Raw genomic sequence first — 14123 nt, 5'->3', positions numbered from 1 at the left:
CCGCAGGCAGAAGAACAGAGTTATATTTGAGGTGAGAAACGAGAGCTTTAATTACTGTCATCTGTAAACAATGTGGGGATTATGACTTTAATTGGTTCTGAAAAATGTCTTGTATTATTATCCTTCCAAGTGATCTTCCTTGAGACTGTTCGATGTTGCCCACCTATCCTGAGATGGTCTGTGTTCATTAGCCATGAAGGTAACATAAATTTCAACCTACATGAGACTAGTTGTATAACTTTGTACAAGGGAAGCCTCTGGAGTCTAATTAGCTTTCCTCCCTCATCTTGTTTCCCCCAGCTATGTCTCTGTGGATCAAACGGTGGACATAACAGTAGAAATCCATTTGCTTCTTTAACCTCCACTCTGTGTCCAGATCAAAGGTGAAAGCCGGCCAAAAGTGGAAGTAAATGTGCACCGAGCAGATCTAGCCATGGGACTACTCCTCTGTTCCTTTTTTCCCATGATGCTTTATTGGTGGAAAAAAGCTGTTCTGCTGAAGTTGAAAAGAAAGACAGCATTCACAAAGAACTCCCAAGGCCACAGTAGAATACCAGATGTTTGTTGCTTGGAAGTGTCTTGGAGCTTTAAGCCCAGAGCACATCTTGAAATCTTGGAATTCATCTTCTGCAGGCGAACGGCCAGCTGACTTTCACAACAAAGACTCGCATTGCAAAGGCTCGTATAGAAGAGAAATAAAACATAGTGTAGCTCGAGGTCAGCTCCCGACTTTGACATGGGTGTTGGTGTATGTATTTGAGGAAAAAAAAAACATTGCCTGTGCTCTCTTTTGCTCCTTATTCCATTTCTGCATGACTGGCCTTACAGGATGGAGGTCGAAATAGATAAAGATAGTAGACAGAGAGACAGGATGACATGCGACGAAAGGTGATAAGCCACTCGCGAATCCATGAAATTGCACGCACATGGTGGACATCTTATCCCTGCTGAGCTTATGGAGGGTGCAACCACATGAACGCTCAAGTGCCCGGCCTCTCAGTGAAGCATTCACTCAGTGAAGACTGTGGTCCTGCTCTGACATCCACCGCCGTCTGCTAAGAGACAATGAGCGACATGCGAGAGAGCAAGCTGAAGAATCACAGGGAGAATGAAAAGATGAGGCGAAGACAAGGAAAATTATGGTCTGTCATCATCAACTGCACAAAGAAGATAGGAGGGAGACAGAGAGAGAGGGGCACATGTTGTTGCCGTAGAAACAGGGTGAAGACGTTAAATAAGAGTAGTCTTGGTGAGCCTAAAGCAGCAGAGGCAGGACGAGGAGATGTAGTGCGGGTGTTGCCGCAGACGTGTCTCAGATTTGGTTCCGTCAAAGCTGTCAAACGCTGCATGGGCCTTGAAGCACTTGTGGCTTTTTACTTTGCCACTTCAGTGAGTGTTCAAGTTGAGGATTCTCCAAGGATTGATTCTGTCTGCCATCCAAACCAATGTCCTATATTGAAAATCTCAAGCCTTTGCTCGAGTAGCCGGCCTCATAAAAATACCTGAACGAGAAGTGAAGCCCATTTAAAAAGTGCAGCGGCTGTGGATCCCTGCTGTCACTCCTCAGCCGCTTTGATTGATGTGTTTATTTGAACCCACGGCACCTTCCACACAGTGGCCCAAGGATGCTGAAGGGTGTTCCATTATCCATTGCCCCGGGTCACACTGCCAGGGGTGACGACAATCAGGCTGTCTTTCTCTCTCTCTCTCTCTCTCTCTCTCTCTCTCGCTCTCTTTTTTGTCTCTTCCTTCTCTCCCTGCCTTCTTTTTTTCGGTGGGGGGGCTCTTGCCTGCCTTGCTTGCTAATAGATTATGAGTGTGCTATGTGTGAGACATGGAAAATCTCAGGTCACTCAGAATAGATGAACAAGGGGACAAGCAGACACGGAGAATGTGTCATCACCATGGAAACCACCTGCCAAGGATAAATTTCAGCTGCTTCCCAAACCAGTGTGTTGTTGTCTCTTTTCTCCTGAAAATAATCCCTCTGAGCACATCCTCCAAAACCGGCGTCATCTGCGTTAGGGATTGTTTTTAAGTGTAATGAACACAAATTGATTATTGTGGCTGCCTTTGGCACACACACACACACACACATTGTCAACACACATTGCTTGTATTAGTGCAGATTTTCAGGAACACACATAACACCCACACACCCACGCTATTGGTGCGCTGTTGATTGCCAGTGTTGAAGTTGCTGAGCTTCACAGCAAGCCAAAGCCTGTGAATGTTAAGTATGTAAAACAACAGGTTATTAGTCTCACTAGGTCACATCAAAAATGTAACTTCAAAGCATGTATGCAGTCAGTGATGACAGCATACACTGTGGGCAATGTAACACCCGTGAGTATATGCTTGGAAATGCTTATTAGTTTATGTTTTTTTGTACATTTGTGTGATGTTGAGGAGATGGCAGTCGTCCGATGTTATTGATGTACAGAACAGAGTCTGCTGTCTCTCCGGCTCACTCTGTGCACACGCTGACACATGACTGCAGGAAGTATGCAGATCTGGGCAAGGGAACAGGATTTTTTCTCTTGGATCGGCAGCTAACCTGTTGACTGTGCTCACAGACACACACACACACACACACACACACACACACACACACTCTCATATAAACGGGGCCAGCCACCTGCCACGTGATGGAAAGTTGATATGTCTGAGCCGTGACAGGCAATGATGTGTGATGACAGGGGACTGAGTGAGGACAATAGCGTAAGAGAGGGAGAGAGCTGGCAGAGGAGGATCTGATGTCATCCTCCTATTAGCCACTCAAGACACTCGGAGTGAATGCAGAACGTATAGCCTCCTGCTGATCTCTCAGGGTGCTGGAGTACTCCACCGAATAAAGAGCTGAAACTATAGCTGGGGGGGGGGGGGGGGGGGGGGGGGGTGCTGTGTATGGAGGAGGAGAGAGAATACACTGTTTCCATAAAGCGCTGTCACTGTTGCTTTCTGAGGAGATTGGATATCCCTGTTGATTAGCTGCTTGTTGTATTTTCTCCCCAAGAACTCTCACAATCTAAATGGATGCTTATGATGTCCCCGAGATGTGCAGTACAAACAAGCTTTTCAAAACGGAATTGATATCTAACCACCATGATTTTTAACAATTTACTGCATAATACCAGAAAAAGGTTTTCTTAAATTATGAGTTTGGAGTACGGCTTAGCAATATGGACAAAATCAAACATCACAATGTCTTCGACTAGTAACCTTGGTGTTGACATTTTTGTGCTTACATAAGATGTTTACACACAGGTTATTTTTGATAAACAATCATTAGTAGGAATATGGCTATGATGACCAAGCACATGGGGGGAAAAGTAAAACAGTCTAGGTTCAGAAAATTGCACTTCTTTACTACAATGCAGCTTTTAAAACCAGGAAAAGACAATCCTTACAATATCCATAATCCCAGATGATACCAAGGTTCGTCTCAGATCATGATATCAACAGTATTGATATATTGCCCCACCCTAGTTTGGAACAGAACGTTCCCCAATCAAATTATATTTTTGCATGAGCACATTCTGTATAGATGCCAGTGGCTTCATTGCATAACGCTGTTGACTCCTCACTGAGACGCCTCATCAGGCTGTAAACTTCAGTGAACACTGTCCAATCTTCTGCCAAGGGGCTCATGTGTGATCAGACAGCGAGCGATGGAACTAGGTAGTGGAGAAACGCAGTAGAAGCCAATCGATGTCATTGGGAAAATATCACCATCTGCTCCCTCTGTCGGCTCTTATTTCGACCTGATGTCCAATGGAAATGCCCCTTCTAGCGATGAGATTTGTTAAAGCTGCTTGTGACCAAGACAGAGAGCTGACCAGACAAATAGTGACTGGGTGGTGGTGGGCGACTTGGAGGGTTGGAGACTTGGAGGAAAGGGGAGGTGGAGATGCATGGGGAGATGAAGGGACAGAAATGTAGAGAAGAAGCCCAGCCCAGTGAAGGCGAGGGAATAGCAAAAAAAAAAATTTGAGATGGAAATGTAGAAAAAGTGAGAGAGAGGGAGTGCGGACTGCCTGGGAGCGATGGGATTTTGACTTCATGCTTATCACTTCAAAAGACCAGCTGTTAAATGCACTCCGCTGCTTTACTTGCCTTTGCCTTCACTTGCTTTAGCTCACTCTATCGCTCTCTCTCTCTCTTGCACTCTTTCTTGGTTGCTCTCTTGCTTTCTCGCTCGCTTTCTCTCTTTCTCCGTCCCTCTCTCACCTCCTAACCTGAGGTGAAGTGGATAATTTTTTCTGAATGTGAGGCCTAATAGTGACAGCTGTAATATGCTGTAAAGTTTTCTTTCAGAGAGACAACCTCTGTGTCCTGGGGAGCTACCTCGTACGCTACTATATGTAGGCCTCGGCTCTGCAGCTTTCTCTGTGTATGAGAGCAGACACAGCCGTGGAATATGGCGTTTTTGAATGTGGCATTGTTGCAGCAGCAGTCGAAACGGCCCTCCAGAGGGACATTTGAGTGCCTCAAAATGCATGCCATGGACACGCGGCTTTGTGGGTTTCAACCTGGCTCAAGACTTGTGTCTCAAGCCATGCCTTGCCTCTGATCCATTTCCTGCCTCTGTACTGTCTGTCTTTCGGCATAAAACTGATCTGAAGGAACAGTAAGCCTCCAGAGCAGTCACAACAGCTTGTTGTGCCATCATTGTGAGCCTCCCACAGCTGTGCCATGTGGCAGGGAACAATCCTAAGCAACACTGCAGGAGCACAACCCATATGGAGATGTTATGGGGTAAACATGCCGACAAGATGCGGGTTAGTTATCATGTATGAGGCAACCACCGCGTCACCCGTCAATCAGTTATGGCAGTGGGGGTGACACATGCCAACACGGTGACAGGATGTGCAAGACTAGGCTTTGGTCGAGACAGCTGAGACAGGAGTGTGGTTTTGGTGTGGCATGTTCAGAGCACAGCTGGTGTGCTTGTGATTGCAGTGGAGAAGAATAACAACAATGTAGGGAGATGGGAGATTAATTTTTTTTCTTGGTGGAAATGTAATATATGTACATATATTTTCATATATGGCATGTATGTCCATATTAAAGCAGAGGAATCCTCCCCAATTCACCACTTGTGTATATATGTGTGTATCTCTCTCTCTCTCTCTCTCTCTCTCTATAGAGAGAGAGAGAGAGAGAGAGAGAGAGAGAGAGAGAGAGAGAGAGAGAGAGAGAGAGAGAGAGAGAGAGAGAGAGAGAGAGAGAGAGAGAGAGAGATACACACATACACACATATTGAGCAGGTATGTGTGCACATACAGTATATGACCTCACAAGTACAATCTGTTCTTTTCATATATGACAATATATGTAACATATATGACAGTTTACTTGTAAAGGGTCATATGTGGTCATGTATTATATTTGCATATGGGTCACAGGTGCAGCATAAGCCAACAGTAACTTTATATTTACATTGTGTACACCATGCTTTATTTAATCCCCACAGATTAATATGCAAGCACTGTGATTTGGCTAATGCTGAACTTGAGTAAACTTCACATCAGTTACTCATACTATGACTGCATTGCACCATTTTGCACTGTCTTGCTTTGTCTTGTCTTCTTGCACTTTTTTTGTACTATCCATGCAGCTCTTGTTTTTATTTTTCCTTGGAATGTGCTGACCCAAGAGAAAGTTTTTTGTTTTACTGTTCCACTGTGACAGTCGAGTTGAGTTGAGGGTATGTACAGGGCCAGGGCAGCAGGGGGCAGCGGAGCAGGCAGTGTTCCTGATCTGAGATTAGCTTCCTCTCTGCTGCTGTCTGTCATGGCCAGTTACTTTGCCACCTATCTCAGATGTGTACTATCTCCTGAGTGGGCAAAGCTCGATAGCAACCTGCATCCAAACCTTTATGTGTTTCTGAAGTCTGTTCTGAGTGCAGTCTCATTTCACATTTTCACAAGGGAGATTTGCAAATGTATGCTGTCTGAAGTTCCCTTTTTTGAAACTGCAAGAAAGTGCTAGATGATGCAGCATATTAAATGCAAAATATTTTTGCCCCTAGTGTTCCACTGTTTTGACTAACAGCTCAAGCTTTTTTTGATTTTCAGGCATTCAAAATGAAAATCTACCTTTTGTTGAATTGCAGGCATGAGGCATGTAAGATGAATAGCCTTTGAATGCAAATCACTGCTGCTCTGGACCGTATTTTCTGTGGGAGCTAAATGAGACCGGACCTCAAATGGGGATTGGAGTGGGTGGGTGGAGGATTGCAGTGGAGGGAGTGTAGGCTAGGAATTCATTACTCCATTCTTCATCCATCATACAACACATGGAGGTGGGAGGGTGAGCAGTTCCAAGGTTACTTACCTCAGGTGCTGTAGACTAGAAGATTGAATAAACTTGCATCCCAGTGGCATACATCAAAGTATCTCCCGCTACAAACATTCTAGGTTGGAAAAAATAGTATTATGAGCTGTTTATGTTGACTGTAGTCTTTTTATTTCTTGGCAAACAACACGTCTCTGAAGGAGCTGTCCTTCGATGGTAGGGCACAGAGGAATTATTCATGCTGGGTTTTGTGTAGTTTTGTTTTTGGGTGCGAGTCTGAGTGTGTGAGGACATGCACAGAGACTAGACATCGCTAAAGGACTTCTGCTGCATTTTGCAGTTTCAACACTATATGAGGTTGGTATCTTCATACTTTAAATTGCTCTCTCTCATCCACACTGATTCAAGAACCAAAGCTTGGTAAACACCATAGTTTACAGTACATACTCGGTTAGTTTTTACTTTGACGTGTTAAGCTGTTTGAAGTCCGTGTGGGTGGGTTGGCTAGATGCAGGAGAGGTAGCGTCTTAACTGCAGGCCTGGGTCTTTTCTGTTTGAAAGCCAGGACCCCCTGCTGAGAGTCACATCCTGCAGCAAAGCTACTTACAAGCTAGAAATTCTGGTCAGATCTTTGAACGAAGGAAAAGGAAAAGGAATGGCTGTGGTTGGAGATGAATTTTATTGTGTGCATGTGCGTGTGTTTGTGTGTGTTTGTGTGTAAGATATCCCTAATCAGTATACATGCAACACAGACTTCTCCATCTGTCAGGGGTCAGCAGTGGGGCACCATCTGCTAACCAGCGGGTGATGATTGATTATGTCATATCTAGTGGACAAGGGCCAAAGGGGAGGGACGTGGACGTTTTGGAGGGGGGGGGGGGGCGCAATAGCAGGTTTCTTTACTCATTCCTGCAGTAATACACATGGACAGTGAAGCAAAATCATTGATCAAAGATTACTAGATAGTGTATAAAATTCACACAACCTTTAGATAAAAGCCCTTGCTTGTCGCCTTGTAGCTCCTGAAGGAGATTTAAAAAGGTCTGAGAAATGAAAACGCAAAGCTGACCTTAAAACTGTTGACGCTTCCCTCTCATTTTCAGCGAGTGTTGATAACATCTTTCTAATCGTAATTACTCTCATCAGGCTGCAAAAAATAATGGGAAACACCACCAAAGCGAGAGTTGCCAGTCATTCCAGTGCTCATTTGTCTTCTGTCAGTGTGAGGAATATGCGAGCAGTTCGCATTTGTTGTCATTTAGTTTGAACTTTGGATGTGCATTCTGTTGTTTTAAGTGTCATTTTTAACAGTGCAAAGTGTTTTGTCTTTTTTTGTCCCCTAGCGATGGACAGACTAATTGTGTGATGCCAGAGATATCAGGTCAGCCTGGTCAAGAGTCAAAAAGAGCAGTGAGCTCCATCACCCTGGCACCGGGCCACTGTCTGCATCTCAATAGGCTCTTGTGCCCTTCACACAAACACACACACACACACACACAGTACAACACAGGTTTCATTAAGAGAGTGTGATCTTGTCATATTTGGTAGCATTCCTCTGCAACTTGGAAAGCACCCAGGCTTCATTGATCCATTCTGCTGAGAGTGTGACGCTGGAGCTGCTGTTGCACCTCTGCTCCTTGCACACCCCCGTGCTCCAGCTGAAAACTTATCTCATTTAGACGGTTATCACTAGCCTCAGGTGCAGATCTGGGGACTGATAGAGTCAGTAGTAAACTCTACACAGTGAATGCTGCAGTTGATTTTTTTTTTTTTTTTTTGGTGGTGTTGTTGTTGTTGTTTTTTATTTTGTTTTCTTTTTTGGCCCACTGAGAATAGGCCTAGATGCTGGCTGAACTTGAAGAGTGAGCTGTATTGGCTGCTGGCCAGCATATCTCTTTAATTTGGCATCTTCTGTGTGTTTGTGTGTCTGCGGTCATGTGCTTCTGTGTGTGTGTGGATGTTAGAGTGCATTAAAATAACAAACATGAACCACCACCTCCTCTTGGCTCTATGGGGAAATAATTTAAGAGCCTAAGATCGCTCTTCCATGGCCTGACCAGCTTTGTAATTCTCACAGGCTGTGGCGCTTTACCATCCAAATGATTATTTGCTACAGTTGTCAATACATCACCCACATATTTTAAAACACATTTTGCAGCCATCCATAATAATAAACACGGGAAGAGCTTTTGCACTCTTTGCGTTGCCCTGTGGCGCTGCTTTGTAGCACCTATGTCCTTTGGACCAGAACCAGAGCTTTATGGCGCTGGATGTCGTGTTTCTCTCCTAAATAGATCTTTGCTTGTGGTGTATAAAAATCTCATACGTATGTCGCTTTGGATAAAAGCATCTGCCAAATGCGAATTGTATTTCTAGCTGAATTCTAATTGTAAGAGACAGAGCAAACAGAAAATCCTCTGGTTTGTTTTTTGAACTGGAGAACCAGATAAATGCAATATTTATATGCAGATATTTCCCGTATACTGATGAGAGCCTATCCTGTCTGTACATTTGAAGTTAGCTGTGGTGTAATACTTGAGAATAGGCGAGTGTGTGGATTACCGTTGAATTCTCTGGCTGAAATGTATCCAACCCTGTGGACATCTTATCCACCAGATAATTTAGCAGCTCTTGACATACAATCTCATTTTGTCATGGTTCCTGTTGAGAGATGTTACAGGACAGCTACATGCAGTTCCCACTTCATGTGATTGCATTGTATTCCGATTCTTGTATTGACAGGTCATTGTGACCCTGACCATGACTGTGTTTCCTTTTAAGTTGCAGTAAGTTCTGCTCTGTGGCGCAGTACTGAATCACTTCTCACTTCTGATGTACAGAGTTCTTCACTGCACTGCACTGAGGCCTATGTTAAGTCTTGCTCTGAGTAACTCGCTCGCTGCATTGCTAAGTGTCCTGATACAACCCCGTGGGGTCGAAACAGTTATGTAATAAACCAAAAGTTGTGGGTGCCACGTAAACAGCCGTGCATCATGCATACCTTGGCAAAGGCGGGCCGATAATTCAGCTCATGCAGCAGGTCCAACACATTCAAATCTGGAATGCCAAGTTCTGAAATAATCATCTATTTAATTTTCCTGGAGGGATTGTTAACGCATTGCTCAGCGTCTGGGTGAAGCAATCAGGAGTGAGATAGTTACATAATCTGAAAACATCATGAACATCTTGTTGGCAAGACAAAACGTCGCTGATTAGTAACACATGCGACGTCACACGCTGTGATTTGTGATGCGTTCGTGGTGTAATTGTGGCGCTGGCATAAGGTAGAGGGTGCAAGCCCGATGTAAATGTGTGACCTGCATGGCGCACGCTGCCATGCTCCGGAGTCCTGTCGCCCGGCCCAGCAGCCTGGCCAGAAATAGCCTCTGAAAGCAGAGTGCGGATCTCAGAAAGAGGTCACTCCAAAGTTTGTCCCCCTCCCCCATTGGCAGTCACGTTTGCACACAGCGGGAGCCCTTCGCTGCATGTCCCCATTGGCTTTCACAGGTTTAGATAGATGTGCTCCATTGGGTGTCAAAATAGAAAAGATGGCGCGATAGCAGAGAGGAGTGGGTAGTAGGGGAGCGCTGCAGATCAATAAAGCTGCCTCAGTCAGCCACTTGTTATTTTGGGATGGCGAATTGATGGCACTGTGCCGTGGTCATGGTGGTGTGCTGACATTCTGCTGGATACTCGTGCGTGTGCATTCTGATCTGGAGATTATGCTCCATGAATGCACGAGGCTCAGAAGCCATCCTCCGCTGCAGCACGCAGGCATATGTAAATGAAAAGCCAAAGCCCTGGATCAAAGCAGTGCAGCGGGACAAGTAGCGAAGGGGACGGCGCCGGTTGCTCGACGCTTTACTGAACGCAGCGGCGGCAGCGAAATGTTTTGAAATTAATTTCTGAAGAGGTCATGTTTGATTTCACACGGCCCATCCCGCCGCCGCCGCCTCTTCTCTTCCTCCTCTTGTCTCGTACTCTTAATTTGAGGTAGATTTGATTGAAACGTGCAACAGGCAGACACGCTGTAGTGTTGTAGTTATCAGTATGCATGACTGTATTTGAATATCAACTGAAAGGGCTATTACAGCTCAATTTCACGCCCGGTAGGATATCTGACATGTTTCTCCCCTCAGTAGAAATCAGACAGTTCTCTTTCTCTCCTTTCTTTCTGGCCTTTTCCATTTTGCTTGAAATTCTACCCGTCCATCCATCTCTCTAATATTTCATCCCTGCTCCTCCTGGGTCTCCAGCTGATTTGCACAGTTTCTTGTATTCTGAGCTCTCGCTGCCTTGTCATGTAATCAGGCTAACAGCATGTATGGGGAGAAGGCCATTGTGCAACTTACGCCGACTCTGACTGATATTTTTCTGAAATACATGAGCATATAATTGAGCATGGACAGGGGCTATAATCACTGCAGCAGCCAGGCTAGACTCAGCATTTCATACAGAGTTAACCCTTAAGCTTCTCTGTACAATGCCCTGCGGGGCCGGCTTAAGCGCCTGGATCACCTGCTTGTAATGCTTTGTTAAAGTGATGGGCTGTTTCGCTGGCTGGGAATAGAAATCTAGGCAGCAGTCAACCTGTTCTCGCTTTGACTCATTATTCTTGTCTCTTTTTTCCCATTTTGCTGGGAAATCATGTGTGCCCGTTTGTGGCCTGCGACTGGCTCAGTGACTGAATTTCACTGTGACTTCAGTGCACGTTGACATGAGTGGGATTAAGGACGTTCTGTTGCCGCACTGTAAATGAAATGCGTCCTCACCTTCTGAAGCAGTGTCAGTGTGAATGCATTCAGGAGGAAGCTATACAAAAAAGCCTCACTCACTGAAATCAGAAGCTCATTCATTCTATTGTTGCCTGCCGTTGCCTCATGCTTAACTGTTGCCTGGATCCAATTACACACCGCACATTTCCAACCAAGGCCTCATGCTGCTGGGACTCGTACCAGCACTCGTTTTTTTTTTTGTTTATAGGGAAATTTTATTTGGTACTGCAGGTACAAGTGAGAAAATAGCCTTATCAAAAGCCACAACAGTTTCAGTCGAGTGTTTTTTAATGCAGAGAGCTTTGTGTAGCCGCTGTGATTTGGCTGTTTATTGTGTTGAAATTCAGAAATGTCTTTGCTGCGTTGACTGGCCAAAGTCCACACGGAGGCCCAGAGGAGCTGCGGTAAGACTTGCATTTAGAGGCCAAAGCCGTTTAAGTGGTGTTACTCAGTGAAAGTGAAAAGTACCGCTTAACTCGTTATCCAGTGGAAAAGCCCTGACCTGTCCTCAGGGTGAATAGGAAGACAACACACCACCTTGGTCAGACGTCTTCCTGTCCATTTTCTCTCTCTCTCTCTCTCTCTCTCTCTCTCTCTCTCTCTCAGTATTAAATATAAATATGTATTTGTAGTGTTAACTGTTTTTAATAGAAAAAACAACTCATCAACAACATGTAATTTTACTAGTAGTATTAGTATTATTGTCGACACCCATGGACATTATTCATGCATGAGTATGTGTATGTATTTGTGTGTGTGTGTGTGTGTGTGTGTGTGTGTTCACGGGTACTGTCTCCTCCCACTGACCCCTCTTTCCTGTTACTGTTGCTTTAAAATGCAACTCCCATTTCAGTTAAACTGTCTCCTCTCTCTCTTACCAAACACACACACACACATATGCACACACACACACACACACACACACACACACACACACACGCACTTATCATATGTGTAATCTGACTTAGCAAATCCAGTTCTCAGTAAAGCCACAGTAGAGTTTTTTTTATGGGACATGAGGACATTTTTTCCTCTCGTATGTGTTCATGTCGGTGGACTTTAACGCGCCGCTCGGCTGCTGATGACAGGCCGTGGCGTGTGTGTCGTGTCTCCGTGTGTTTTGAGCGCGGTAATTAACAGGCCGCGTTCGATGATTGTTTGTTTACCTCTGCCCTCCACGGCCCGCTTTCATATCAATCATGAAACTGGCAGCGCCTTCCCTTTCTTATTGGCCTCTCAGTTTCACCAAACGGAGTCATCCATCAGCCGCACGGTAACAGCAATAATAAAATGCAGCATTGTTTGGTAAATGAATCATAACTGTGTGAAAGAGAGCAGTTTCATCAGTTTATTTATTTATATATATATTTATATATTAGGGAAGCTCCTCCTGTGCTTGTGCACATATTGTGAGTGATTATGGTGTGTGTTGGGTTTGCCCTTGAATACAGCCGTGAGGATGTCTGTAATAAATTAGCCTCTTATCCCTGCTTCACCTTGCTTCCCCTCGACTCCCCTCCTTGGTTGTTGGGGATTGGTTGGAGCCAGGAGTAACGTCGTCTTCTATTGGTGGATGGAGATAATGGTGTAGATGGGCACAGGAACAGACAGGACCGTGGTCAGAGGTTCAGAGGCGTGTGTGTGTGTGTGCGTTATGCATGTGCTGGTTGGTGTGAAGCCATGGCGGCGGTGGGAGGTGCTTTAAGGTTAAGCTCAGTGAGCAGAGCACAGGGGGAGTCTATTTAAAGGACACCACCTCCTCTCATGAATGATTCATCAGCAGTTTGCCCCTCCCCCTCCCCATCAAGATCAGCTGGAGGAAGTGGTAGCTCGGCCAATGGGATTACAATACCGGATTGGCTGTGTGTGTGTGTATTGTGTGTGTGTTTGGAGAGAGAGAGACAGACAGAGTGAGAGCAAGCCCGGACAAGTAGCAGCAGCAGCTTGGAGCTCTCTCTCTCTCTCTGTCTATGTGTGTGTGTGCAGGAAATGTAGGGCAGCCACTCACTCTCCTTTCCTCTGCCATCTCTCTATCTTTTCCTCTTTCTCTTTGTTCCCGTGCCGTGCCAGCGTAGCTGCAGTCACCACGGCGACAGCTGACATTGTTGCCGTGGCTCCACTTCCGCATTCGCCGAGGCTTTGCTCTCCCTCCGTCTCGGCTCACCTCGAAGGATTTTACTCAGAGACGGGCATGTAACCTCCCCCAGGAACCATTGTCTGTGTGAGGGTGTGTGTGTGTGTGTGTGTGTGTGAGATGGTGACTGTGTGATTGTGTGTTTGTGTGAGAGAGGGTGGCCTCAGGATCCAGGAACCAGCAATGAATTCCTGTTGGAAAATGAAAATTCAGGTACAGACTGACCCTTGTTTTTAATCGCTGCTGATGCTGTCGTTCTTCCTGTTGTGGTTGTTTGCCGCTGACAGTGATATCGATGCCGGCGCTTGTTGTCGTCATTGTTGTGATCATTCCTCAATTTACTCTAAATATCCTCTTTGAACATCCTAGCATTGCATCGCGTCTACATCCGTCGTCCATCTGTTATACGCGTTTAAAAGGGTGCACAGTGGAATGAGAGAGAGAGAGAGAGAGGGGTTGATAACAGAGGGAGGGGGGCTCATCGTAGTTTCCATTCAGTGGTTGTTATGGTGAGGCCTTCTGTCTCCGTGGTGATGGCAAAGCGCTTCTTTGCTGCAGTAGCAACTAGATGAAAGACTACTCAGGAATGTGTGTTTGTTAGGCTGCCTGTGTGTGTGTGTGTGTATCTGTGTGTGTGTTTGTGTGTTTGTCGATGAAAAGGGAGAGAAAGAGAAAATGATCAGGCAGATATGCTTTCAAATAGATTAGGGCTTTAGGCATGCACTGGGACTGTATTATATTGAATGTATGGTTTTGGATGTGATTATGTGGGATCGGCTACATTATGTTGTGTTTGTTATGGCTGTCTTGGTGTTATGTGTGTGTGTGTGTGTGTGTGTGTGTTTATGTAAGCAGCTGCATCTCTCGGGGACTGTGAACCCTGTCTTTTAATTCCGTCGCAGATGTGCGGGCGT

The 14123-nt window shown here is 45.4% G+C and overlaps 1 protein-coding gene across 5 annotated transcripts in view; it reads left to right on the top strand.

Annotated features, from left to right (window-relative positions):
• The window catches only part of marchf8 (membrane-associated ring finger (C3HC4) 8), a 95801-nt gene that overhangs the window by 45409 nt on the left and 36269 nt on the right, over positions 1 to 14123 (top strand). Inside the window, exon 1 of one of the 5 annotated variants that reach the window (XM_030069895.1) lies at positions 13040 to 13422. The exons of the other annotated variants lie outside the window; for them this stretch is intronic. Coding sequence (XP_029925755.1) covers positions 13393 to 13422 — 30 coding nt within the window. The 5' untranslated portion in view covers positions 13040 to 13392. Of the gene's footprint in view, positions 1 to 13039; positions 13423 to 14123 lie in introns of those variants that run through there. 5 annotated transcript variants of the gene reach the window in all.

The sequence above is a fragment of the Myripristis murdjan genome, chromosome 15, assembly GCF_902150065.1.
Source record: "Myripristis murdjan chromosome 15, fMyrMur1.1, whole genome shotgun sequence".
NCBI lineage: Eukaryota > Metazoa > Chordata > Actinopteri > Holocentriformes > Holocentridae > Myripristis > Myripristis murdjan.
This window is presented reverse-complemented; position numbering and strand designations above follow the sequence as displayed.